At 41.0% G+C, this 24,465-nt stretch overlaps 1 protein-coding gene across 2 annotated transcripts; it reads left to right on the forward strand.

Annotated features, from left to right (window-relative positions):
• The first annotated feature begins 10,059 nt into the window (after positions 1-10,059).
• tubb6 (tubulin beta 6 class V) lies at positions 10,060-23,923 on the forward strand. Of its 2 annotated transcripts, none has more exons than XM_062980547.1 (4): positions 10,060-10,271; positions 11,467-11,575; positions 20,769-20,879; positions 22,376-23,923. In XM_062980547.1, the coding sequence occupies exons 1-4, from the start codon at positions 10,215-10,217 to the stop codon at positions 23,437-23,439; spliced, it is 1,341 nt and encodes a 446-aa protein (XP_062836617.1). In that variant the 5' UTR covers positions 10,060-10,214; the 3' UTR covers positions 23,440-23,923. The 2 variants fall into 2 exon arrangements, with proteins under 2 accessions (XP_062836617.1, XP_062836616.1); XM_062980546.1 differs by lacking the exon at positions 10,060-10,271 and adding an exon at positions 10,627-11,334.
• The last annotated feature ends 542 nt before the right edge of the window (positions 23,924-24,465 follow it).

Raw genomic sequence — 24,465 nt, forward strand, 5'->3', positions numbered from 1 at the left:
GAAGGGTTAAGTGTTTGCTTAGTTATTTCATTTGGTAGACAGCTGTTACTTGCTATGTTAAAAGTACAGACTATATCTGAAAAGAACTTAATACTTAACACTGTAATCCCTCTGGATTTTGTGTCTTTATAAATGGACTTGCACCTGCAGGAATTATAATTGTGCAATTGTATAGTGCCTGTATTCAGTAGAAAGCTATTGTTTCATTGATAAGTCAGCAAAGCGATCAATGCACATTAGTGCAAGATATGCATTGTACACTAATATGCCTTCTCCATCGATGTGCTCCTTACTGGTGCCTTGCTAGGTATTCTTACCGTTTAGTTACTGTTGAGTGTAAACAGTTGAAGGCTCTTTCATGAAGGTGTATCCCAGTGGTTCTCAACCTGTGGGTCCCCAGATGTTTTGGCCTTCAACTCTCAGAAATCCTAACAGCTGGTATAAACTGGTTGGAATTTCTGGAAGTTGTAGGCCAAAATACATGGGGACCCACAGGTTGAGAACGGGTGTATCCCAAAGGTGGGAATTATATTGCCATCCAGATGTTGTTGGACTACAGCTCTTGCATTCTACACCATTGGCTGTGTTAGCCACGAATGGTGGGACTTGCTGTCCAACAACAGCTACAGAGTTACATGATCCCCACCCCTTCTGTATTGCAGACTTTATATAGCCTTGTTCCATGTGAGAAAATATGTGTGCTGGTCTCCATTTTCATTTTTCTCAGTAGTGCAGCAAGGTGAAGAAAGAACAAAAGTATACGCACTGAGTATACTTCTTGAGATAGCAAGCAAAACTATGCCAAAGGGGAAGTATAACATGTAAACAGTGGCTTGAAACATTTGATGAGTTTTTTCTTACCATGAAGCTAAGCATTTAGACCAAGCCTTTCTCCCACCTCGGTCTCCATGTGCAGTTCTGCAGGAAAGCTTTCCACACTGGCCTTGATCAAATGCACCAGTAAACAGGAATTCCACTGAGAACAATGCCACACTCTGAGTCGAAATACATTTCCTGAAAATCAGGAAAGGGCTTAACAAAACAGATCTCATGACCAACTGCATAAGGAGGAACTGCAATACGTTTTTCCAGGGCATTCACATTTTCCGTGGGGACTTTTGTGCAAACGTTACGGGACATTTTAAAATAATTGTTATTGGGTAACCTAGTCAAAATATTCATGAGCAAAATGTATCCACCACATACAGGCCTGACAGTTGGTTTGTTTTGAAAATGTTTTCTAATAAAAAGACGCAAGTCAATACATATCTATACATACATTTACACCAATCAACATCCACATTATTTTTATTATCCTGACCACCTCTTGCATTTTTTAAAAGCAAATTCCTAAGACTCTTACCAAAGCTTTAACGCTGGTTAATAGCACAGCTCATCTAGAATTGCAAAAAAAAAAAAAGTATATGGAGGTTATTTTTCTTTTTAGTTTGCAGTAACTTGAAAAAGGCATTTAAATAGGAATGGCTATCGCACAGTTCACTGATTAAATTGTATGTGTCCATTTCTCTCATGGGAAAAACCATTGGGAAAAATCACTGTTACTTTAGAAATGCCTTAGTAAGTTATAGGATGGTTTGTAATCAAATTATTTTTGTTGTTGGTACTGCTCTAATTAGTTTTTTGTGTATGGTACACATACAAAATAATTGTAACATTTTATCTTGGCTATTTATACAAGAACTTGTTAAACTTTTCCCACTCATAAACTTTTTCCACCTGAAACATAGGTGCCCCTGGTGGTGCGGTGGATTAAACCCTTGTGCTGGCAAGACTGATAACTTGAAGGCTGGGTTGCTGACCTGAAGGTTGCCAGTTTGAATCCAACCCAGGGAGAGCGCGGATGAGCTCCCTCTATCAGCTCCAGCTCCATGCGGGGACATGAGAGAAGCCTCCCACAAGGATGGTCAAAACATCGAAAACACCTGGGCATCCCCTGAGCAACGTCCTTGCAGACGGCCAATTCTCTCACACCATAAGCGACTAAAAATTTCTCAAGTTGCTCCTGACACACACAGACACACACAAAACTGAAACATTTTTATGTGACCTCAGGTATATAAGTACAGTAGAGTCTCACTTATCCAACATAAATGGGCCGGCGGAATGTTTGATAAGCAAATATGTTGGATAATAAGGAGAGATTAAGAAAAAGCCTATTAAACATCAAAATAGGTTATGATTTTACAAATTAAGCACCAAAAAATCATGTTATACAACAAATTTGACAGAAAAAGTAGTTCATTACACATTAATGCTATGTAGTAATTACTGTATTTACAAATTTAGCACCAAAATATCACAATGCATTGAAAACGTTGACTACAAAAATGCGTTGGATAATCCAGAATGTTGGATAAGTGAGTGTTGGATAAGTGAGACTCTACTGTATATAAAATAGGTATAAAAATCAAACATTTACTAATAATAAATCAACATTTGCAAGGCTTGCTAAAGAGACTGATATTCCCTTTGGAGAGTATTTTCTTGAGCTTTTTCTGCAGAGTCCACTGTAAACACACAGATTTGTGTAAATGGGTGACATTCAGAACCTGTTTACTGTTGACCCCAACATTGAGCTAATTGGGATCAGAACACATTGTTTAAGAAGCAGTAATCTATACCATATTCATAATATAAGATATATCTATATATATAAAAGAGTGATGGCATCACGGCAGCGGATAAAACAATAAAAGTAAACACCCCACAACCTCGAAAATTGACATCACAACCCCTCATCCATGCCTCTAGGTTGATACAACAAAAAGAAGAGAAAAATAAATTCCTAATTAGAGGGAGAGAAATAATTGTTTTTATCCAATTGCTGCCAGTTAGAAGGCTAAGCTCCGCTCACTTGGTCTCCTAGCAACCCACTCAGCCCAGGGGACCCTTTACCTTAACTACCACCAATTCCTCAATACTTTATTTCCCATACCACCATACTTTGCCACAGCAATGCGTGGCCGGGCACAGCTAGTAAGATAATAAGATAATATAAGATATATTACAAACACCGAGCCTTTTTGTGAAATCCTTTGCCTCAGGGCTGTTTGCTTAGTCTAGAATAAAGATAAATTAATATTTTGTCGAAGGCTTTCATGGCTATAATTACTGGGTCACTGTGAGTTTTCCGGGCTGAGGATGCCTGCCATAGATGTGGGTGAAACATCAGGAGAGAATGCTTCTGGAACATGGTCATACAGCCCAAAAAACTCACAACAACCCAAAAAGTAATATTGTTTGTGTTCTACACGCACACTCACACTCCAAGAATGTGTCCGGGTTCCTGCCCTGTCTGCTTGAACACATATCTTACAGAGTTCAGCTTTCTATCTATGACTAACCATCTATTATATTCTATGTTTCTGTTTTTTTTTATCTTTGATTCTTTTGTATTTGCTCTTACAAAGACAAAACAATCAAAACATTCCTAGAGGCAGGGCACTGTGGTGAGATTTGGCCTTACCTCTGATGCCGATTTATGCTATGATCCACTGATCACATCCATGGCAGAAACACCTCCTCGCTGCCCAGATATTTAATCCATGTGAGAAAGGACTTGATGTATGACAGGAAGCTTTCCTAATATGAGCATTAATGTAGAGTAGTATAATAATAATATAATAATAAAATTTTATTTATATTCTTCCCTATCTCCCTGGAGGGACTCAGAACAGATTCCAAACATAAAAGGCAAACATTTAATGCCCGAATACAACAACAATACACTCATAATAATGAAAATATTATTGCCAATTCGGATCCATGGCTGCATAATGCACAGCACTAGCTCCAGCTCACCTGAGCCCAAGGCCTCCATTCCCATCATGGACCTCCTTAGGTTCTAAGTCTCACATAAAGCCCTGATGTGAGTCCCAACCCCAAATGAGGTCTCCTTAGTTCAATGTTGGGGTCACCAAAATTTGGAATCAGTAAAAGGTTTCTGAATGCCACCCATTTGCACAAATCTGTTAGCTACAACATGCAGTGTTTACAGTGTACTCTCCAGAATACGCTTTAGCTGCACTCTACAAAAAGGAAAACCAGCCTGCTTAGCAAGCCTTGCAAATGCTGATTTGTAATCAGTAAATGTTTGATTTTTATCCCTATTGTATTTACCTATATACCTGAATTCGCATAAAAAATTTCTTGAGCCAAAAGCAATCATGTATAAAAATTTTAAGAAGCCTTCATTTAGAGAAGAAATGTAGATTCCTAAATCAGTTTTTTATCATGTCAAAAGCAAATTGAGAACATACTGCAAGTCACTTCTGGTGTGAGAGAATTGGCTGTCTACAGAGACGTTGCCCAGGGGACGCCTGGATGTGTTACCATCCTGCTGGGAGGCTTTTCTCCTGTCCCCGCAAGCTAGAGCTGACAGACAAAAGCTCACCCCGTCACACGGATTCAAACCAGCAACCTTCAGGTCAGCAACCCAACCTTCAGGTCAGCAGTTCAGCTGGCACAAGGGTTTAATCCAAAATCAGTGATGGTTGTTTATTCAGTGCATCCCTGCCTTGTTGCTTTAGGGGCATCTAGCAATTTTACTGAACATTATTTATGAAAACACCATGAAGAGAAGTTGTTTTGGTTTGTCCTGATAATAATTAGAAAATTAATATTCAGTACCTGGTGGTGGCGCAGTGTATTAAAGCGCTGAGCTGCTGAACTTGCGGACCAAAAGGTCCCAGGTTCAAATCCCGGGAGCGGAATGAGCGCCCGCTGTTAGCCCCAGCTCCTGCCAACCTAGCAGTTCGAAAACATGCAAATGTGAGTAGATCAATAGGTACTGCTCCGGCGGGAAGGTAACAGCGCTCCATGCAGTCATGCCAGCCACATGACCTTGGAGGTGTCTACGGACAACGCCAGCTCTTCGGCTTAGAAATGGAGATGAGCACCAACCCCCAGAGTCGATCATGACTGGACTTAACGTCAGGGGAAAACCTTTACCTACCAGAAAAGGATGATTTTGACATCTCCCAAGTGCTATTGTTGAATTGTTGGAAGGGGAATTCTCATTGTCTTCTATATAGATGCAGAAACATTTTTCCTTCAGTATTGTCTTTCTCATCAACACAGCATTTTGTACATACTTAGCTTCTCCATTTGAAATAACTGGGACTCTAAGTGTTTAACATTGGATGGGTCGTGTAATTATCTGTTTATTTACATGTTGAGCAAGTGTCAAGAAAGATGTGGAAGCAAGTCTGGCTGACCAAGGCCAAAGCAATACTCGTGTGCACAATATGCTGTGGTGATAGGAAAGCCTTTGACAATGCGTACAATGTTCGTCTCCCTGCTTCTTCTTGACTTGATTAATTTCTCTGCCAGGAAAATTCAAAATGTTTGCCTTCTCACAATACTCTGCCAGACCCTGTTTCAGGTCCCACCCTAACAGGTGGGCATGACTGGGATTCCAGATGCCTGGAATAGCCAACTGCCCCTTAACGTCCATCACACTTATTAGACCATCACCAACGCATAAGGGAAGGGCCATATTGCATAGCAGCATGACTCATGCTCGGAAAAGTCCCTGCTTGTCTGTGTAAAGAAATCTAGAGCCATTTCTCAATAAAAGACACTTAACACCAGAGATCAGGTAGACCACTATGCTAGTTGCTCTCTAGGACAATTGTAAAAGAGAGAAAAAATTAAGTTGTTGTTGTTTGACACTACTGGGCCATCACAAATGCACAACTGATTCGCCATTGATTGGGGATGTTAATAGTCATGGTTGGAACATGGAAGAGAGAACAGAGGGTCTCTCAAAGGCAACATTACCTGAATGCGAGATGAATCCATCGCAAGGGTAAACGTAGGCCCCTTCCACACAGCTGAATAAAATCCCACATTTTCTGCTTTGAACTGGGATATTTGGCAGTGTGGACTCAGATAACCCAGTTCAAAGCAGACATTGTGGAATTTTCTGCCTTGATATTCTGGGTTATATGGCTGTGTGGAAGGGCCCTCAGAAAGTTATTCATACTATTCTGTTTTGAAGTCAGACAGCTGGTAACAGAGGGAAACCAAAGCTCCCACCGTCCTAGCTTTCTTGTTTGTGCTGCTTAATTCTTAAGCTGCAAGGGAGACTCAGCAAGGGAGAGTTATGGCTATTTGTGAAAGCATGGCTGGGCAAAGTGTGCCCCCAGATTGTTTTGCAGCTTTTGACCAATCTAGTGTGTGTGCGTGCCTTCAAGTTACCTGTCGACTTATGACTTACATGATCTTCACATGTACAGGCAGTCCCTGAGTTACAAATATCTGGCGTACAAACAACTCATGGTTAAAAATTGGGCTGAGACAACAGAAAGTGAGAGAAATCTCCCTCTCAGAAGGTAAATTTATTCCTGGAAGAGTTATCATGAGGAAAAGATGTCTCAATTGAAGCTTTATCACCAATCCTTGTTTCCACAACAAGCCATTTTTTTTCAAAGTCCAGTTATCACAGGGACAGAAAGTGAGGTGAAATCTGAGCAAAACAAACATCACAGAGATGTTCGCCCTTACTTATGAGAGAGAGAGAGATACACTTAAATAATGTACCTGTTGTGACTTACATACTTATTCAACTTAAGAACAAACCAACAGAACCTATCTTGTTCCTTGTTACGGATTGATGATGATAAATGGAAGCTCCTGTATTTTGATTTTGCTGTAAGCCGCCCCGAGTCCCCTTTGGGGGAGATGGAGGCGGGATATAAATAAACTTATTATTATTATTATTATTATTATTATTATTATTATTATTATTATTATTACGTGTGCCCGTGATCCAGAATCACCCGCAGAACAATAACATGCCACTCAGGTTTGCAGAACAAAAATACAGGAACTTTACTGATTCCAAGAGATTTTTAAAAAGTAGTATTTACAATAGTCCCTCTGATCACTTACAGAAGTCCACAGTCATAAACAGTCCTTTCTCAGTCCACAAATCTGCTTCAGAGAATACAGTCCTGGCTCTTCTCACTCTTTTCTCAGCTGCAAACAGGCCTCAAAATAGCAAGGCCTCTCTGAGTACATTTCTCTCTTCACCAGCAGTATTCAGCACTGAAAAAAAACTTGTCCAAACTGGTTCTGCAGCAGCAGAACAGAAACAGTATCAAATCAATCCCCATGTCTTTGCAGGCTCAGCCAATTGGCTTCATGCACTTTATTTTCCAGTTAAGACACACACACAGCACAGTGCCTTTGCAAATCAAGACATTCCTAACTTGTGGACTGCCTGTATAACTAATATAGATTCTTTGTATATGTTAGCTTGCATTGTATATTTTTGCAATACGGTGTGTTATGACAACTTTATTTCCCCTTTTGTTTGAGTACATTTTTCTTAGTTTGAAAAATATAACACTTTATTTATGTGGAATTCTGTTCACTGGGTATGTCACAATCTTGTCTGTTGATTTGAAGGATAGTCTGGTAACCTCAAGAGGTCTACTTTTCCATCCAATGCTAATCAAGGTGATCAGTTGCAACATTCATACTTACCTCAAACAGAAAATAGTTCTTTCTCCCACCCTGGACATTCCACAGTTATATAAACCCCACTTGCCTGTTGTTGTTTATTCCTTCAGTCGCTTCTGACTCTTCGTGACCTCATGGACCAGTCCACGCCAGAGCTCCCTGTCAGCCGTGGACACCCCCCCCCCCCTTTCAAGGTCAAGACAGACACTTCAAGGATACCATCCATCCATCTTACCCTTGGTCGGCCTCTCTTCCTTTTTCTTTCAATTTTCCCTCACATCATTCTCTTCTCCAAGCTTCCCTGTCTTCTCATTATTTGACCAAAATACTTCATCTTTGCCTTTAAAATCCTTCCCTCCAGTGAGCAGTCGGGCATTATTTCCTGGAGGATGGACTGGTTGGATCTTCTTGCAGTCCAAGGCGCTCTCAGAATTTTACTGTAATCCCACAGTTTCCAAAAAACTGCACAACCTCTGAGGATGCCTGCTATAGATGTGGGTGAAATGTGACATTCTCTCTCCCTCTCTATCTATATATACAGTAGAGTCTCACTTATCCAACATAAACGGGCCGGCAGAACGTTGGATAAGCAAATATGTTGGATAATAAGGAGGGATTAAGGAAAAGCCTATTAAATGTCAAATTAGATTATGATTTTACAAATTAAGCATCAAAACATCATGTTATACAACAAATTTGACAGAAAAAGTAGTTCAATACACAGTAATGTTATGTTGTAATTGCTGTATTTACAAATTTAGCACCAAAATATCATGATGTATTGAAAACATTGACTACAAAAATGCGTTGGATAATCCAGAACATTGGATAAGCTAGTGTTGGATAAGTGAGACTCTACTGTATATAGGCTACCATAGATGTGGGCAAAACGTCATGAAAGAATGCGTCTGGAACATGGCCATACAGCCTGGAAAACTCACAGCAACCCAGTGTAAAATATTTTCAGGCCCAATTATTGTGATGGCAGCCATGAAGTCTGGAGCCAAGTCCACCCATGGAAACTGTCACGCCCGTCAATTGGGGTTCTACATTTGCAACCCCCTTTCTTTGGAAGCTTTGCCCTCTGTTAAGGAGAATACCCAAAACAAACTGTCTCTTTAACAAAGACAAGGCTTATATAAAGATATTTACAAATACAGCAGAGTCCTTGGATCTTTTCCGTTGCTTCCATGCGATGAATAGTAAATAATAAAGTCCTTATCTTCAGCAAGATGCCACAGTCTTGTTCTTCAGACGTTGTAGCAATAATACACCTCCGGCAACTACATCTTGGACAAATCAGCATTCAACCTCAGGTTCCAATCTCCAACCTTGAGCTCCAAACTCTCTCCAATCTCAAGCACCAATCTTCACCTCAAACCTTTCTCCAACCTTGAGTAACATAATGTACCGTACTTAGTCTCTATTAGTAGTACTCCATCTCTAGCAGGTGGCTTGATTGTTGCTGGCCATATAGTATTTGGTCCTGTTCCTTACAATCACTTACCTATTTTTACTTAAGAAATGCTATAAAACTCTGAAACTTCACATGAACCTTAGAAAATATTCCAGCCCACCTCCATCAGCACAGAAAAGAGAGTTGGTAAATAGCAAACTGGTTGAGACATGAAAATAATTTATTGTCTTGTCTCTCAAGCTCATCATCAGGTACAAACAATCCAGTTCTGCATTGCACAAATATAGTACAATTACTCCTCTTTAAAATATCTTCATCCTATGGAAACTTGGGATATGCAGTTTTGGGAGGGGTGTTTAGAGTCCTCAACTAAAGAGTGTTAGTGCCAGTGGTGTCACTAGGACTGGTGTCACCCTATGGCATTTTTTTTCGTGTCAGGAGCGACTTGAGAAACTGGAAGTCGTTTCCGGTGTGAGAGATTCGTCTGTCTGCAAGGACCTTGCCCAGGGGATGCCCAGATGTTTTGATGTTTTCCCATCCTTGTGGGAGTTTCTCTCATGTCCCACCCAAGGGGTAACTCATGGTTTTACCCATGGATCTCTGTTCCATAGCAGACCAGATCAGAATATTGTAGCAAAAAATATCAGGATTATGTCTGTAAAAAAAAAAAACAGCAACCCAGTAGCAATGAAAACAGTGCATGCTTGTAGCAGATGCAAGTGAAACTGGATAATTAAAAATGTCATTGCAATTGGGTAATAATGACAGCTCTGACCAGAGAAAATGTGAATGAGGTTCAAAAAAAGTAAATAAGCTTAAAGTTTCGGCTTTGCAGTTATATTGAAACGATATATGAAAGTCAGGCCTATAAAATTGTTTTGAGCAAGTTATGATCCTAAATCGAGGCTCTAAACTGCAGTTAGCCACTTGACTTTGGCATCAATCCGAACGGCACTCTGCTAGCATTAGGAATCAAAATGTGTGTGGTAGTGAAAAAATACAGAGACCGTTGGTGTTCAAACATTTAAAATTGCACATCGTAACAGGGAGGCGTTTGCGATTCACACAAGACCGAAATCCCAGCCAAGGGTGGGCCGGGGGCAAAGCCCACAGCAGTTGCTCCTCTTGGCTGCCGCCTCCCACATTTCCATTCTTATGTGAAGTTGCAGCGTGAGCAAAGCCGGGAGAGTGAATCACCCGCAGGAGCCAATAAAACGTTCATTGAGTCAGGCGCTGGGCTCAGAGCTGAACTCTAGGGAGCAGAGTCAGGAGAAGCAAAGGCAGAGAGACTGGGAGCTTGTCCATCACCATGAGGGAGATTGTTCATATCCAGGCTGGCCAGTGCGGAAACCAAATTGGAACCAAGGTATGGTGGGAAAAAAATCTCTTTATGTCACTTTATTGTCATCACTGTCATGAGTATTTATATTAGTTGTGGTGGTGAGTGTTCTGTCAAATAGCATCTGATCATGATATTTGTAAAATCTGGATGGATCAATGCATGATGTTCAACCATCCCTGGTTTCATTTATATTTGATAGGTCTTTTTGGAGAGGTGCATTCAATTGTTGAGTGTCTCAAGGATTTAGAAAGAAGGCGATAAATCATATTGTATCTTAAGGGTGTAATAGAAAAGTTTATTCAGCTTTTTTTTCGTGTCAGGAGCAACCAGAGTTGCTTCTGGAGTGAGAGAATTGGCTGTCTGCAAGGACGTTGCCCAGGGGACGCCCGGATGTTTTGATGTTTTTACCATCCTTGTGGGAGGCTTCTCTCATGTCCCCGCATGGAGCTGGAGCTGATAGAGGGAGCTCATCCGCGCTCTCCCCGGGTGGGATTCGAACCTGGCAGCTTCCAGGTCAGCAACCCAACTTTCAAGTCACGAGGCTTTTATCCCCTAGGCCATCGGAGGCTTTTGTTTATTCAGCTGAAACAAACTTTTTTGAGAGGTAGATTGTTTTGGTTTGTAGCTTTAGAGGTTTTTTGAGGACTCGACGGTTGGAAAGAGCTGGCAGGCAACCCATCAAAATGGGAACCAAAACCAGACTGTTTCATGTTGACCATAAAAGGCTTTGGGAAAAATTGAAACAAGGGGGAAAAATATGCTAGAGTGGCAGAGGGAAAAATGACGGGAGAAGGAAAAGAAGAAAGACAAGTGGAACGAAGGGTGGCCCGAAATAGAAAAGCTGCTGGTGGATCTTAACTGTTTTCTCCCGGGTTTGAAGTCTGCATGAGAAATGCCTGGTTTCTGTCTCTTTTTCCAGCCCCACCCTGTCTCTTCTCTGCTCTGCTCTCCAGGCCAAGAGCAGGGAGGGGTGGAGAGGAGCAGCGCTCAAACATGCCAGGCATTCGGCAGCTGTTGCTCCAACACATGCCTGGAAGGCCTGCTCTCTCCCTGCCAAGGCTGGGTGGCTTTGGGGAGCTCACCATGGGTGCGCAAGGGAGTGGGGAATGGAGGGAGCACATGGGAGCATGGAAAGGGGTAGAGGAAGGCGGATCAGGGTGGCAGAGCTCTTGAGAAGAGTGTCACAGAGTTTGTCTCGCTTTTGTCTCCTTTGCCAAAGTTTTGGGAAGTGATCAGCGATGAACACGGGATTGACCCCGCTGGAAGCTATGTGGGTGACTCACCCTTGCAGCTGGAGAGGATCAATGTCTACTACAATGAATCATCATGTGAGTGCAGCCTTCCCGGCCAAGGGTGGTGATGTATGTGGTCTCTGGGGTGCGGGAGAGGGTGACGATGAAGAAAGCAAAGAGGTTGCTCATCCATTTCCTCTGTGTGTGTAGTTGTGTTGCTGGGGCTTCATCTGTCCAGACCTTTGTGAGCCTCCACATAACCCAGTCCTTGCAAGAGTGTAATGAAGTTGGGGAGCTGAGTCAATATGGGCAATATTGGGTTGCTGTGAGTTTTCCGGGCTGTACGGCTATGTTCCAGAAGCATTATCTTCTTACATTTCACCCACATCTATGGCAGGCATCTTCAGAAGTTGTGAGGTATATTGGAAACTATGTCAGCGATGTTTATACAGTAGAGTCTCACTTATCCAACATAAACGGGCTGGCAGAATGTTGGATAAGCGAATATGTTGGATAATAAGGAGGCATTAAGGAAAAGCCTATTAAACATCAAATTCGGTTATGATTGTACAAATGAAGCACCAAAACATCATGTTAGACAACAAATTTGGCAGAAAACGTAGTTCAATACGCAGTAATGCTATGTAGTAATTACTGTATTTATGAATTTAGCACCAAAATATCACGATATATTGAAAACATTGACTACAAAAATGCGTTGGATAATCCAGAACGTTGGATAAGCGAGTGTTGGATAAGTGAGACTCTACTGTATATCTGTAGAAGGTCAAAGGTGGGAGAAAGAACTCTTGTCTGTTGGAGGCAAGTGTGAATGGTTCAGTTAATCACTTTGATTAGCATTAAAAAGCCTTGCAGCTTCAAAAGATTCCCACCTGGGGAAATCTTTGTTGGAGGTGTTAGCTGGCCCTGATTGTTTCATATCTGGAATTCCCCTGTTTTCAGAGTGTTGTTCTTTATTTATTGTCCTGATTTTAGAGTTGTTTTTTTAATACTGGTAGCCAGATTTTGTTCATTTTCATGATTTCAGAAATGCTGGACCATTCTAACAACCACTATGCCAGACTACATAGAGAAGCCATTGAAGTGCACAAGCATGTGGACAATTTCAACAGAAACAAGGAAACCATGAAAATGAACAAAATCTGACTACCGGTATCAAAAAACTCTAAAATCAGGACAGTAAATAAATAATAATATATAAACCCCATTTGCTAATTTCCAACCGACCTCACAATCTCGAAAGATGCCTGCCACAGTAAGCAGCCATACCTTGAAGCTATTCAGTGCTCATCAAGGTGATTAACTGCAACATTCGCACTTGCCTCCAAGAAACAAGAGTTCTTTCTCCCACCCTGGACCTTCCACAGTTCTATAAACCCCACTTGCTTAGTTTCCAACAGACCTCGCAACCTCTGAGGATGCCTGCCATAGATGCAGGCGAAAACGTCGGGAGAGAATGTGTCTGGAACATGGCCATACAGCCAGAAAAACTCACAGCAAGCCAATGAGGCTGGCTATGAAAAGCCTTCAACAACACATTGTAGTTGTATTTTTTAAGGAACCAATTATCCCTGCATTGCCTTTTTAAATCTTCTGTACGCTTTCTCAAAGGAGGATGTTGAAAAGGGAACTGGAGCAGGGTGTGAACTATATACAGCGTGTTTCAAATTGTCTCTTTTCATCAAGTTAAAAATCTGTCTCCTTGATTGGCTGCTGCTTGGCAGCGTGCCTGTTGGGTTCACACTAAATTGGTTTGGATTTCCCATCTTAACTGCAGATGGAGAAAATGGCCCGGCCAGGCGCATTCCTCCCTTCCGCCACTATGCCACACATGTGCAGAAGTGGACACTGGGCAGACTCTTAACACTGTCAGGATCTCACATGTATTTTGGTTTCACGGTCTCGATCAGGCATGGGCAAACTTCGGCCCTCCTGGTGTTTTGGACTTCAACTCCCACCATTCCTAACAGCTGGTAGATTGATCATGTTTGTAAGACTGCAAAAACACAAAGTCAAGTAGGGTTGAAATCTCAATTGAATAGGAGAAAGAGATGACACAATATTTGGTTTTTTTCAGGGCCAGGAAAGGGATGTTGATGCTTTGTGTGCTTCTTAAATTCTTACAGAATTTAAAAAGTGCAAGATAAGGTGCCACATTGTGTAGATTATCCTTCTAGAAAGATACAGTATTTTCCTGGCTTTTCATTTTCCCACGCAGAGTGTATCCAAAGTCTGAATCTAGTTCTTTGAGTAGATTACAGACCTCTTTAAGAAAGTACAGGCAGTTCCTGGGGAAGGTATCAGTTCCTCCTTATTTCCCACATTTGCTCTGTGTATATTGTTTGAGGCAGTGGAAGGCTGACCTCACTTCTGCCAGTCAGTATGACTTCCAGTTTTGGTATTTGAAACCAGCTTTACAGCCCTTTGTTGTCGTGTTTTTGTTATTCCTCTATGAGAAAGCCAAACTTCCACTGGTTAGTTTGTGTTACCTATATGTAACACATATATGTATGTGTTACATATATGTAACATTGATGTATGTCATATCTATATTCCTAGGCATGACATAACGTACTGTATACATGACTGCTTCTTAACTTTATTTTTGTTCAGAATTTATGTAATATTTTAATGTAGGCAAATTTATTTTTGCAGAAATCAAAAGATGGGGACCATGGGAATGCCTATTTCTGATACATATTGAAAATCAGTAAACTGAAATATATAGAATGTATATATGGTAAAGGTTTTCCCTGACGTTAAGTCCAGTCATGTCCGACTCTGGGGGTTGGTGGTCATCTCAATTTCTAAGCCAAAGAGCTTTCGCATGCCGGCCACATGACTGCATGGAGCGCTGTAAACTAAACAGATGTAAAATATAAAACATATTTTAATTGTTCTCAAAATACTTCATAAAAAGCCAAAAAAAAAAACCCAGTTGGAATTAAAATTTACCAAGCCAAGCATACATGCACATACATGCTGCTAACAGCCAAAATGCTATAGAACAGAAAGTGAACATTTGGCTAACTGTTGATGAATGGTACTAACCTAATATGATAAATCATTGCTCCATGCGAAAGGATTATTGTTCCTCTTCCTAAATTGGCATCGGGAAAATTTTCCTGATGCCAATCACTAGTGAGTTGTTGTGAGTTTTCCGGGCTGTATAGCCATGTTCCAGAAGCATTTTTTCCTGACATTTTGCCTGCATCTATGGCAGGCATCCTCAGAGGTTGTGAAGTATGTTAGAAACTAGTCAAGTGTGGTATATATCTGTGAATTTTTCAGGGTGGGAGAGTGAACTCTTGTCTGTTTGAGACAGGTGTGACTGTTTCAATTGGCTTCGATCAGCTTCAAGGTATGGAACTTACTGCCTTGGGGAATCCTTTGTTGGGAGGTGTCAGCTGGCCCTGATTGATTCATGTCTAGAATTCCTCTGTTTTCTAAGTGGTGTTCTTCATTTAGGATCCCCCCAGGCAGTAAGCAGCCAGACCTTGAAGCTGAAAGACTATTCAATGCTAACCAATGTGGCCAATTGAAACATTCACACCTGCCTCAAACAGACAAGAATTCTTTCTCCCACCCTAAACATTCCACAGATATATAAAACCCACTTGAGTAGTTTTTAACATACCTCACAACCTCTGAGGATGCCTGCCATAGATGCAGGCAAAATGTCAGGAAATAATGCTTCTGGAACATAGCCATACAGCCAGAAAACTCACAGCAACCTAGTGAGTTTGACCATGACAGCCTTTGACAACGCATCAATCACTGGTGTTGATGGGGAAATAGAGTAGTGCTGGGCTTTAAGCACATCCTGAGGAAGAGTTTCAGTTTCCTGCTCCTATATTCTGAGATGCCCCTGTGTGCCTATATGTGTGCATCAGACTTCAACTCAGGAATACATATACTGTATATACTGTATATACTGTGTATGTATGTGTATATAAAGTCTCAGTGACCATGCTGATTGGAAGATCCTGAAAGAATGTTGTCCAATAAAAGTAGCTTTCCCAGCCTTGGATCTGAGCATGTGTGTGCCTGCAACTCCCAAACCATTGCTCATTGCTCTGTGATTTGTGGAAATATTTCTTGCTCTTGTGGTAGAGTCTAAAGCAGGGGTCCCCAAACTTTTTAAACAGGGGGCCAGTTCACGATCCTTCGGACTGTTGAAGGGCCGTACTATAGTTGGCCACCAAGCAATAATAATGATAATAATAATAATAATAATAATAATAATAATAATAATAATAATGAGGGTTGGAAGAGACTCTTTAGGCCATTGAGTCCAATTCCCTTCTGCCTTTGAGCACCAAAAGCACAAGCAAAGCACCCCTGACAGATGGCCTCCCAGCCTCAATGATGATAATAATAATAATAAGGCTTTCAAATAACAATTAGCAGCACTAATTATTATTATGTATGCTGGAGCTCAATTGACAGACCCAGTCTTTTAGACTCGGAACATGCCCATCTGTATTTTATAAGTGTTTTTATGAATGTCTGATGTAATTTAATAACATTTTAATTGATTCACAATGTATTGTTCAATTTTATATATGTGTTTTATTGTAAGCCGCCCTGAGTCCCCTACTGGGTGAGAAGGGCAGGATATAAATATTGTAATAATAATAATAATAATAATAATAATAATAATAATAATAATAATAATAGTTGGAAGAGAAGAAGAGACCCCTTGGGTCATTTAGCCCAACCCCCTTCTGCCTTTGTGCCGTGGGGGCCAGATAAATGGCTTTAATGGGCCGCATGTGGCCCCCGGGCCTTAGTTGGGGACCCCTGGTCTAAAGCATTGTTTCTCTTCATTTGGGGAAATTGATGAGGGCAACGTTTGCAATACCTCAGCTGCCGCTCGCTTGTGGCTCGCAAATAGCAGTTGCCCCCTAAATGCTAAAACCATTGTCCCAGCCCAATAGCATGAAATCCTGCCATTCTTTGCAAATGTGAGCAGGCTAAGCTTTTGTCCTGGAAGAATTCCAGACCGGGTAGCTCATTTTCCCTCTCCCAACACTTTCAGTCGGGTGAGGCCTACTTCCCCATCTCCGCCGTACATGGCCCTGCCATTCTTGGCTCATCACTGTTATGCCTTGCACTGTAACTATGTGCTCTAATCCCTCTGTCACTCGCAGCATTGTTCGCAGATAGGAAGGGCAAAAGGGAGCAGTCACACTGTGGGGGCTGGTCAAAGGGATGGCAGACATACTGTCCCTTCCATACACTCCAATGTCTCAGAGATGAAAACGGAGATACATCTGGCCCAGAAATGTCAGGCTGTGATCAAGATGAACAAATATTATTATGAGAAAGAACAGGCAAGCTAGGAAAGGCTGCAGTTTTCCCCCAACTCTGTAGGAAAGTATTGGACATAACCCATTGTACCCAATCTCTGGGCACATATCCGTTTGGCAAATGTGAATGTCCATGAATACGTGGAGACCACCTTTTGAAAACCACTAGTCAAGAAAAGCATGAACTTGTTGGAAGTCAGTGCTTTGAACAAGTGATATTCACAAGCATTCATGTAATGGCACACAGGTAACTCAGCTGTTAAACTGAAGAACCATGTTTTTGAACTGCCAAAGACAAAGACATGCCACTACAAAATATATTTTGTTAGCATAGGATGGTTGTTTCTTTGCAGTTAAAATTGTAATTTGCCTAAAACATATACACTCCCTTTAAAAACCTTTTGGTTTAAAATATGCACTCAGCGATAAAAAAACAAAGCCTTATTTGAAAAATAACATATCTTATTTACTCATAAATATCTTGTATTAATTCACCATGCAGGCACATTTCTTTCTGAAGTTCAGTTACAGATAGGATGTAGCTTCTCTGTGTTGATTACATAGGGTATAATTCTTAATCATTAGTCCATAGTCTTTAAGGATATTCAGTGAAGTCCATAAACATGCATGCATCCACCTCCACTGAGGTCTAAAGCAAACTTATTCCACTGAAGTCCACACACATACTGAATACAAAATAGAGTCCTGAGTCTGAACATGCTCAGTACAATCACATGTCTGTAACCCCCCCCCCCACACACACACACACCAAAGAGGTAAGTCATACTGGCAAATCAACATACACATAGAATACAGGTTAGCAAATATATACATTAACAAGTAAATAGTGTAGACTTGGGAGGCTGCTATTTCTAACAGGAAGGAGAACACTAACCTCGCATTTCCTTCTGATATTATTATTATTATTATTATTATTTATTAAGTTTATTTTCTCTCTAAAAACAACACTCAAAGCAGCTAATTGAATAGGGTAGTAGTTAGAGCATTGGACAACTCTGGAGACCAGGGTTTGAATCCTTGCTCGGCTATGAAATCTACTGGGTGAGCTTGGAAATTCATACACTTACAGCCTCAAAAGAAAACAATGATAAACATCTACTGAACACATCTTGCCAACTAAACTCTGTGACAAATTTGTCTGAGGGTTGCCATAGGTCAGAAGCAACTTGAAGGCACAAAACAACACAAGTCGTGTTCCTGAAATTTAATTTGTAGCAGTTGAAGTATGCTGAAAAATGTGTCCAAACTGTCCCTGTCAGATTGGGACATTTGGAGAGGATGCCCTTTAGTCTGGGCTAAAATCTCTCTTACTTTTCAAAACAACAAGAATAGTAATAACCCATCACAGCAATATTGGAATCACACATTTTATAGCGGAAAGGTCCAGTAGATACCAATAGATAGCTGGGGCATTCAGGGAGATGTAGACCAAAAGGTATCATTCTCACATTCTGACCAAATGTAAACAAAAGGAGCAGCTCTACAATATTATTAAAGCTAGTGCTGGTTTTTCTGACAGCAACTGCTCAATCTCTATCCTACCAAAGTCCTGTTCTTGGGGGAAGAGGAAGGGGAAAGAGCTGTGGTTCATGAGCAGCTGTTACAGGAAATTCCCCGGAGTTATCAGCGGCTTGATGGTTGCAAGCAATGAGAATTGCTCAAGAGTGCCAAATGCTGCACAAGCAAACAAGAAGACTCATGCAAGGGGACTGAAGGAAAATTTAAGAAGGGAGGGCAGAATTACTATTTGTGGAGGGCAATGCTCTCATCCTCCCACCCTACATCTTTTTTTCTTCTTCCTTGCGTTTTAAAACTGTTTTCCTAATGATTACCAGCATGGATTTTGTCCACATTGGGTTGATATTTTCACCAAAATGTCTATTACATCTCCAAAATCCCTGGTGAGATAGATAGAGCCAAGACTCTACGTATGTACATACATTTGTACCAAAGTGCAATATTTTATACTTTCTTAAACTGAAACTCGGAACGCCCGGTGGTGCAGCGGATTAAACCACTGAGCTGCTAAACTTGCTGACCAAAAGGTCAGCAGTTTGAATCCGGGAGTGGGGTTAGCTCCTGCTGTTAACCCCAGCTTCTACAAACCTAGTAGTTTGAAAACATGCAAATGTGAGTAGATCAATATGTACCGCTCCAGCTGGAAGGTAAAGGCGCTCCATGCAGTCATGCCGGCCACATGACCTTGGAGGTGTCTATGGACAATGCTGGCTCTTTGGCTTAGAAATGGAGATGAGCACCAACCCCCAGAGTTGGGCACGACTAGACTTCATGTCAGGGGAAAACCTTTGCCTTTTTACCTAAACTGAAACTCAGTTGTTATTTTAATATCCCATGTAACAATCCTCCTGTTTAAGATGAACAGTCAATACCAGTTCCTCAAATTGTATGCTTCCATTAAAGTTTAAAACGTTAGGAAGAGAGAATGACAGATGGTAGTGAGAATGACATCTGTCTGACCATTCTAATTGGTAAGTAAAATATTAATACCTTCCACAAAGTTCACCATCAGATTAAATATTAAAAGCAGTTGATATGGGATCGTGCTATTAGGTAGAAAATGTATAGGTGCAGGAAAACTCCATCAGTTTGCCATTAGTACATTAACATTGGCCAAGATCTGGAGGTCAAGCTAACCTAAGTGCCATCAAGATTCTGGTCTTTGCAAACTTGACTCAGAAATAACTCATAGAGTGCAGATTATGACCTATAAAACTCTAAACAGTTTGGGTCCTGCTTATCTTTGTGACCGTATCTCTCCCTATGAACTGGCTCGAGCTTTAAGATCTGCTGGGAAGCCTTTCTCTTGCTCCCGCCTCCATCACAAGCACGGTTGGTGGGGACGAGAGAGAGGGCCTTCTTGGTGGTGGCCCCCCGACTCTGGAACTCTCTCCCCAGGGAGATTAGATTAGCCCCCATTTTGTCCACTTTCTGCAAAGACTTGAAAACTTAGATGTTCCAATGTGCATTTGGATAATAGTTTAGCTTGCAATTATGTGTGCCCAGCCTTAATTTATTCATTATTATTTTATTATGTTTTTACTTTTTTGGTTTTAAATTGTTTTAATGATACTCTTATTCGCTACATGGATTTGATTTTGTGTCTTTGAATTCTTGTTTATGCTAGGCTTGGTCCCCATGTAAGCCGCTCCGAGTCCCTTCGGGGAGATGGTGGTGGGATATAAAAATAAAGTTATTATTATTTTATTATGACACAGCAAACAAGATAGACATGCTGGATTATTATTATTATTATTATTATTATTATTATTATTATTATTATTATTATTATTATGAAAATTGGAGCACTAGGATAGGTGATTATACAGGTGGCTTTCATTCATTGTTCTCACTTTTGTTTTACTTCATTATCGTGTTAGTATAAATTTGCCTTTTGTATGTGTAAATTGCTCTTGAGTCCCTTCGGGGAGAGAGGGTGAATTAGAATATTGTTGTTGTTGTTGTTGTTGTTGTTGTTGTTGTAATATCCACACTTTTTTGATATTGGGCTCAAAGTTTCTATTGTTTTTCTTTTAACAACCCCAGCTTGCACATCTACATACCTGTGCACTTACTGAAACCTGTTATATGACATGTAAAAAGGGTGGAATTAACAGAGATCTCTGTGGGATTGTGAGGTTTTGCGTGTTACAGATGCCTTGGGTGAATGTAAGCAAACCTGACTTGCAAAGAAACAACAACCCTCTTTCATAATAAAGGAAGGAGCCTAAGGTGAATGAATCAGTGCCCAAGGCAAGTAAGACAACTATGGGAAAGTTAATACCTTGTTACTGAGATCATGAAAAAAAATGAACTGATACAAAGATACATTAAGCAGCTGGGACTGAATGAGTAAACTAATGTCTGTATAGCTGTAGACAAGATTCCTTACAGAGCTGCTTTTCCTTTCCTTATAGCCCAAACATATGTGCCCAGAGCGATTTTGGTGGACTTGGAGCCTGGAACCATGGACAGTGTGCGATCCGGTCCATTCGGACAACTCTTTCGGCCTGATAATTTCATATTTGGTATGTTAACACTTTTCTGTTACAAACACTGTTAATTTGTTAAGAATATTAGGCATTGAATTGCAAGGGAGTCAAAGTTTGGAAATCATTGCTTACTTGTGGTTTTGATTGTACATTAAATAATGTCAGGGGTTTGACTGGATGGTCCTTGTGGTCTCTTTCAACTCTATGATTCTATGAAATTAGAAGATGATGCCGCAAATCTTGATGGGGATTACAAGTATTTTTGTGCAGCCTGCAAAATTATTGCAGAATATATTCAACTGCAGCCCATGAATGCTCAGGCCACAATAAATATTCAAAACTTGAAGGTGCCATATGACTGTTGTGTTTGCTGCCACACAGCTATTCTTTTGGAAATTTCATCACTTGAGGTATTTTCTGAGGAAGGAGCTGCCGATTTTATGGTCATAATGCTAAAAATGAGCACTAAAACAATGTGCCATGGCCTGAAACAAAGGGAGATGGGAAGACACTCAAGCTACAGTTACATTCCAAATGTATGTTGCTCAAAAGCTCTTCTGGAAAGGATCATTTATGTTTAGATTTGGTTTTATATTTAATCTGGATATATTAGCATTGTCAAGTTGACATTATTGAATTCTAGAACCTAGTCTTGATGACACCACAACTGTACAGTCTGTGAGTTAACCACAGTGGACTAACAAGACTACATGATCTCCAGTGAACAAGGAGCTGAGTCACAAGAAGTAAAAACAACTATCTCCATGTTGAGTAATGTTGTATGAACATCACAACTGGCAGGGCACTTGGAGTTTCCCACACTCCTTTTCATGTAGCAATACAAATAGCAACTCCTTGAACAATTATTTCACTCATCAGGACTACAGTGTATGGGGAAAAATTGATACAAACTAAGTCCTAAACATCACATTAGTCAATGTCTCTTTTGTTAGCACCCTACTGTGAAACAGCAGATTAGATACTGGCTGACAGCAGCGTTCTATGCATACTTATTTAGAAGCAAATATCAAGTTTGAAATGGAAATAGTAAGTATGCTTAACATTTCACTATTTGCATATAGTTGCCAGTACTTTAATATGCAACAACAGTCATGTTAGCCACATGTTCTCAGCAGTATTTCAAACATAATACTCTTCATAAGGCACAAAAGCAGAGATCCCATTCAACAAAGCTGATCTACATATGGAAACAAAACTCCGTGTATGGATATATTGAGAGTGCTGGGTGGCAAAGGATGGATAATGCATGCTCTGTGTTCCTCCTATAGTATCATCATGTCTCTATGAGCTTAGGGGTGAAAACTAATGCACTTTTGGCATGAAGTTTTGGATATTATTTGGCAGTGAAATGAGCTTTTAGTGTTAACAGAGCAGTTCATACATACAGTATCAAAGTAACAGAAATGTCAACCTGACGAGGATATGTTGCTTTTGGTAATGTTGAGTTCATTGTTCATGACACGCTAAATCTTTTCAAATCTCCCTGCCTTTATTTTGTTTTGCTATTTCAGGACAAACTGGTGCTGGAAACAACTGGGCCAAAGGACACTATACGGAAGGAGCAGAGCTTGTGGATTCAGTGCTTGATATAGTAAGAAAAGAATGTGAACACTGTGATTGCTTGCAGGGATTTCAGCTCACTCATTCTCTTGGAGGAGGAACAGGCTCTGGGATGGGCACGCTGCTCATCAGCAAAATCCGAGAAGAATATCCTGATAGGATCATGAATACTTTCAGTGTCATGCCATCACCTAAAGTCTCTGACACTGTGGTGGAACCCTACAATGCCACACTTTCAGTCCACCAGCTGGTTGAAAATACAGATGAGACCTACTGCATTGATAATGAGGCACTGTACGATATTTGTTTCCGCACTCTGAAGCTCACCACTCCAACGTATGGAGACCTGAACCACTTGGTGTCTGCTACAATGAGTGGTGTAACAACATCATTGCGCTTTCCAGGCCAACTAAATGCAGATTTGCGTAAGCTGGCAGTAAATATGGTTCCATTCCCACGTTTACACTTCTTTATGCCGGGATTTGCTCCGTTGACGGCCCGAGGGAGCCAGCAATATCGGGCTCTCACAGTCCCAGAGCTCACTCAACAGATGTTTGATGCCAAAAACATGATGGCTGCTTGTGACCCGAGACATGGAAGGTATCTGACGGTAGCCACAGTCTTCCGAGGTCCCATGTCTATGAAAGAGGTTGATGAACAGATGCTGGCCATCCAGAACAAGAACAGCAGCTACTTTGTGGAATGGATCCCCAACAACGTCAAGGTGGCTGTTTGTGATATAGCGCCCCGTGGTCTCAAGATGGCTTCCACTTTTATTGGCAACAGCACAGCGATTCAAGAGATCTTCAAGAGAATCTCAGAACAGTTCTCCGCCATGTTCAGAAGAAGAGCTTTCCTTCACTGGTTTACAGGGGAAGGAATGGATGAGATGGAATTCACAGAAGCAGAGAGCAACATGAACGACCTTGTGTCGGAGTACCAGCAATATCAAGAAGCCACCGCAAATGATGGAGAGGAAGCATTTGAAGACGACGAGGAAGAAATTAACGAATAAGGTCAAATAAATCCTGTTCCAAAAATGCTCAAGTCTGAATAGCTAGCACTTGCTCAACACTTTTCCAGGATAGATTTTAGGACTCTACCCAAGAATCTGGGTCTTCTAAACCTCTACTGACTTTAGAGTGGATGTTTTGCACTCTGTACCACATAATAATCAAAGATTCTGCTCTGGACCTCAATCATTTATTCTCCTGGATCGAGAATTTTGTCTGAAAGTGGTAATGCAGGTAATAGGAGACATATTTTAAAATGTCCCTGTTTCGGAGCAGAATGTGTGTTTTTTTTAATAGTTATTTTCTTGAACTGTGAATCAGAAAAAATAAGCTCAGGCTGCAGTCTTATGCATAGCTCTTTGACGCAATGGGATGTGCATGTATGTAAACATGTTTTAGACTTGCAGTGAGTGAATATTTTGAGTGCTATTCTGTCCTGAGTTGCTGGGAACAAATTCTGTTAATAAAATTATTGGGAAAAAGGTATCTCTGATCATTTATGTAACCTATCTACAAATTAGTGTTGAAAAGGCGACATTTTAATGGCAAGACAAGGAAGAAGAGTCTCCCTGAAGTGGTGGATGTTTAAGGGATCAAACACACTAAACCTTGTAGTAGAACATCTTTGGTTGATACTGGAAAATGCTTGCTTCTCATGTGCATCTTGCAGAAAACTAGATCAGGGCCTGGAATGAACAGAGGTGAGTTGCTCTCCCTCAATTGCTTTTGCTTTTCATCAGACCACTCTTTTTCTGGCTAAAGAGGGAATGAATTCCTTCTCTTGTAGCATCTAGGGCAGGCATGGGCAAACTTTTTTGCCTTGGGGCCGCAGTGTGGGCTGGTCAGGAGGGCTGGGCCAGGAGGGAGGAGAACTGGGCACAAGCTGGGTGGGGAGGGCTAGGAAAGGGCAGAGCAGGGGTCATCCTCAGATTATTATCCCAGCACAAGGGCAGGGCTGCTCACCCATCCTTATGCTGGGAGAAAGGCAGGATATGATGCAACTGCCCTGATCCTTGGGTTGTCCTCTT

Source organism: Anolis carolinensis, chromosome 4 (assembly GCF_035594765.1).
Source record: "Anolis carolinensis isolate JA03-04 chromosome 4, rAnoCar3.1.pri, whole genome shotgun sequence".
NCBI lineage: Eukaryota > Metazoa > Chordata > Lepidosauria > Squamata > Dactyloidae > Anolis > Anolis carolinensis.

Bases quoted from the DNA above. Each gene is read 5' to 3' on its own strand.
- tubb6 (XM_062980546.1), top strand. From the start codon at position 11,140: ATGCCTGGTTTCTGTCTCTTTTTCCAGCCCCACCCTGTCTCTTCTCTG. The intron at 11,335-11,466 runs GTGCGCAAGGGA...CCTTTGCCAAAG, and splicing joins CTTTGGGGAGCTCACCATGG to TTTTGGGAAGTGATCAGCGA. The intron at 11,576-20,768 runs GTGAGTGCAGCC...CTTTCCTTATAG, and splicing joins CTACTACAATGAATCATCAT to CCCAAACATATGTGCCCAGA.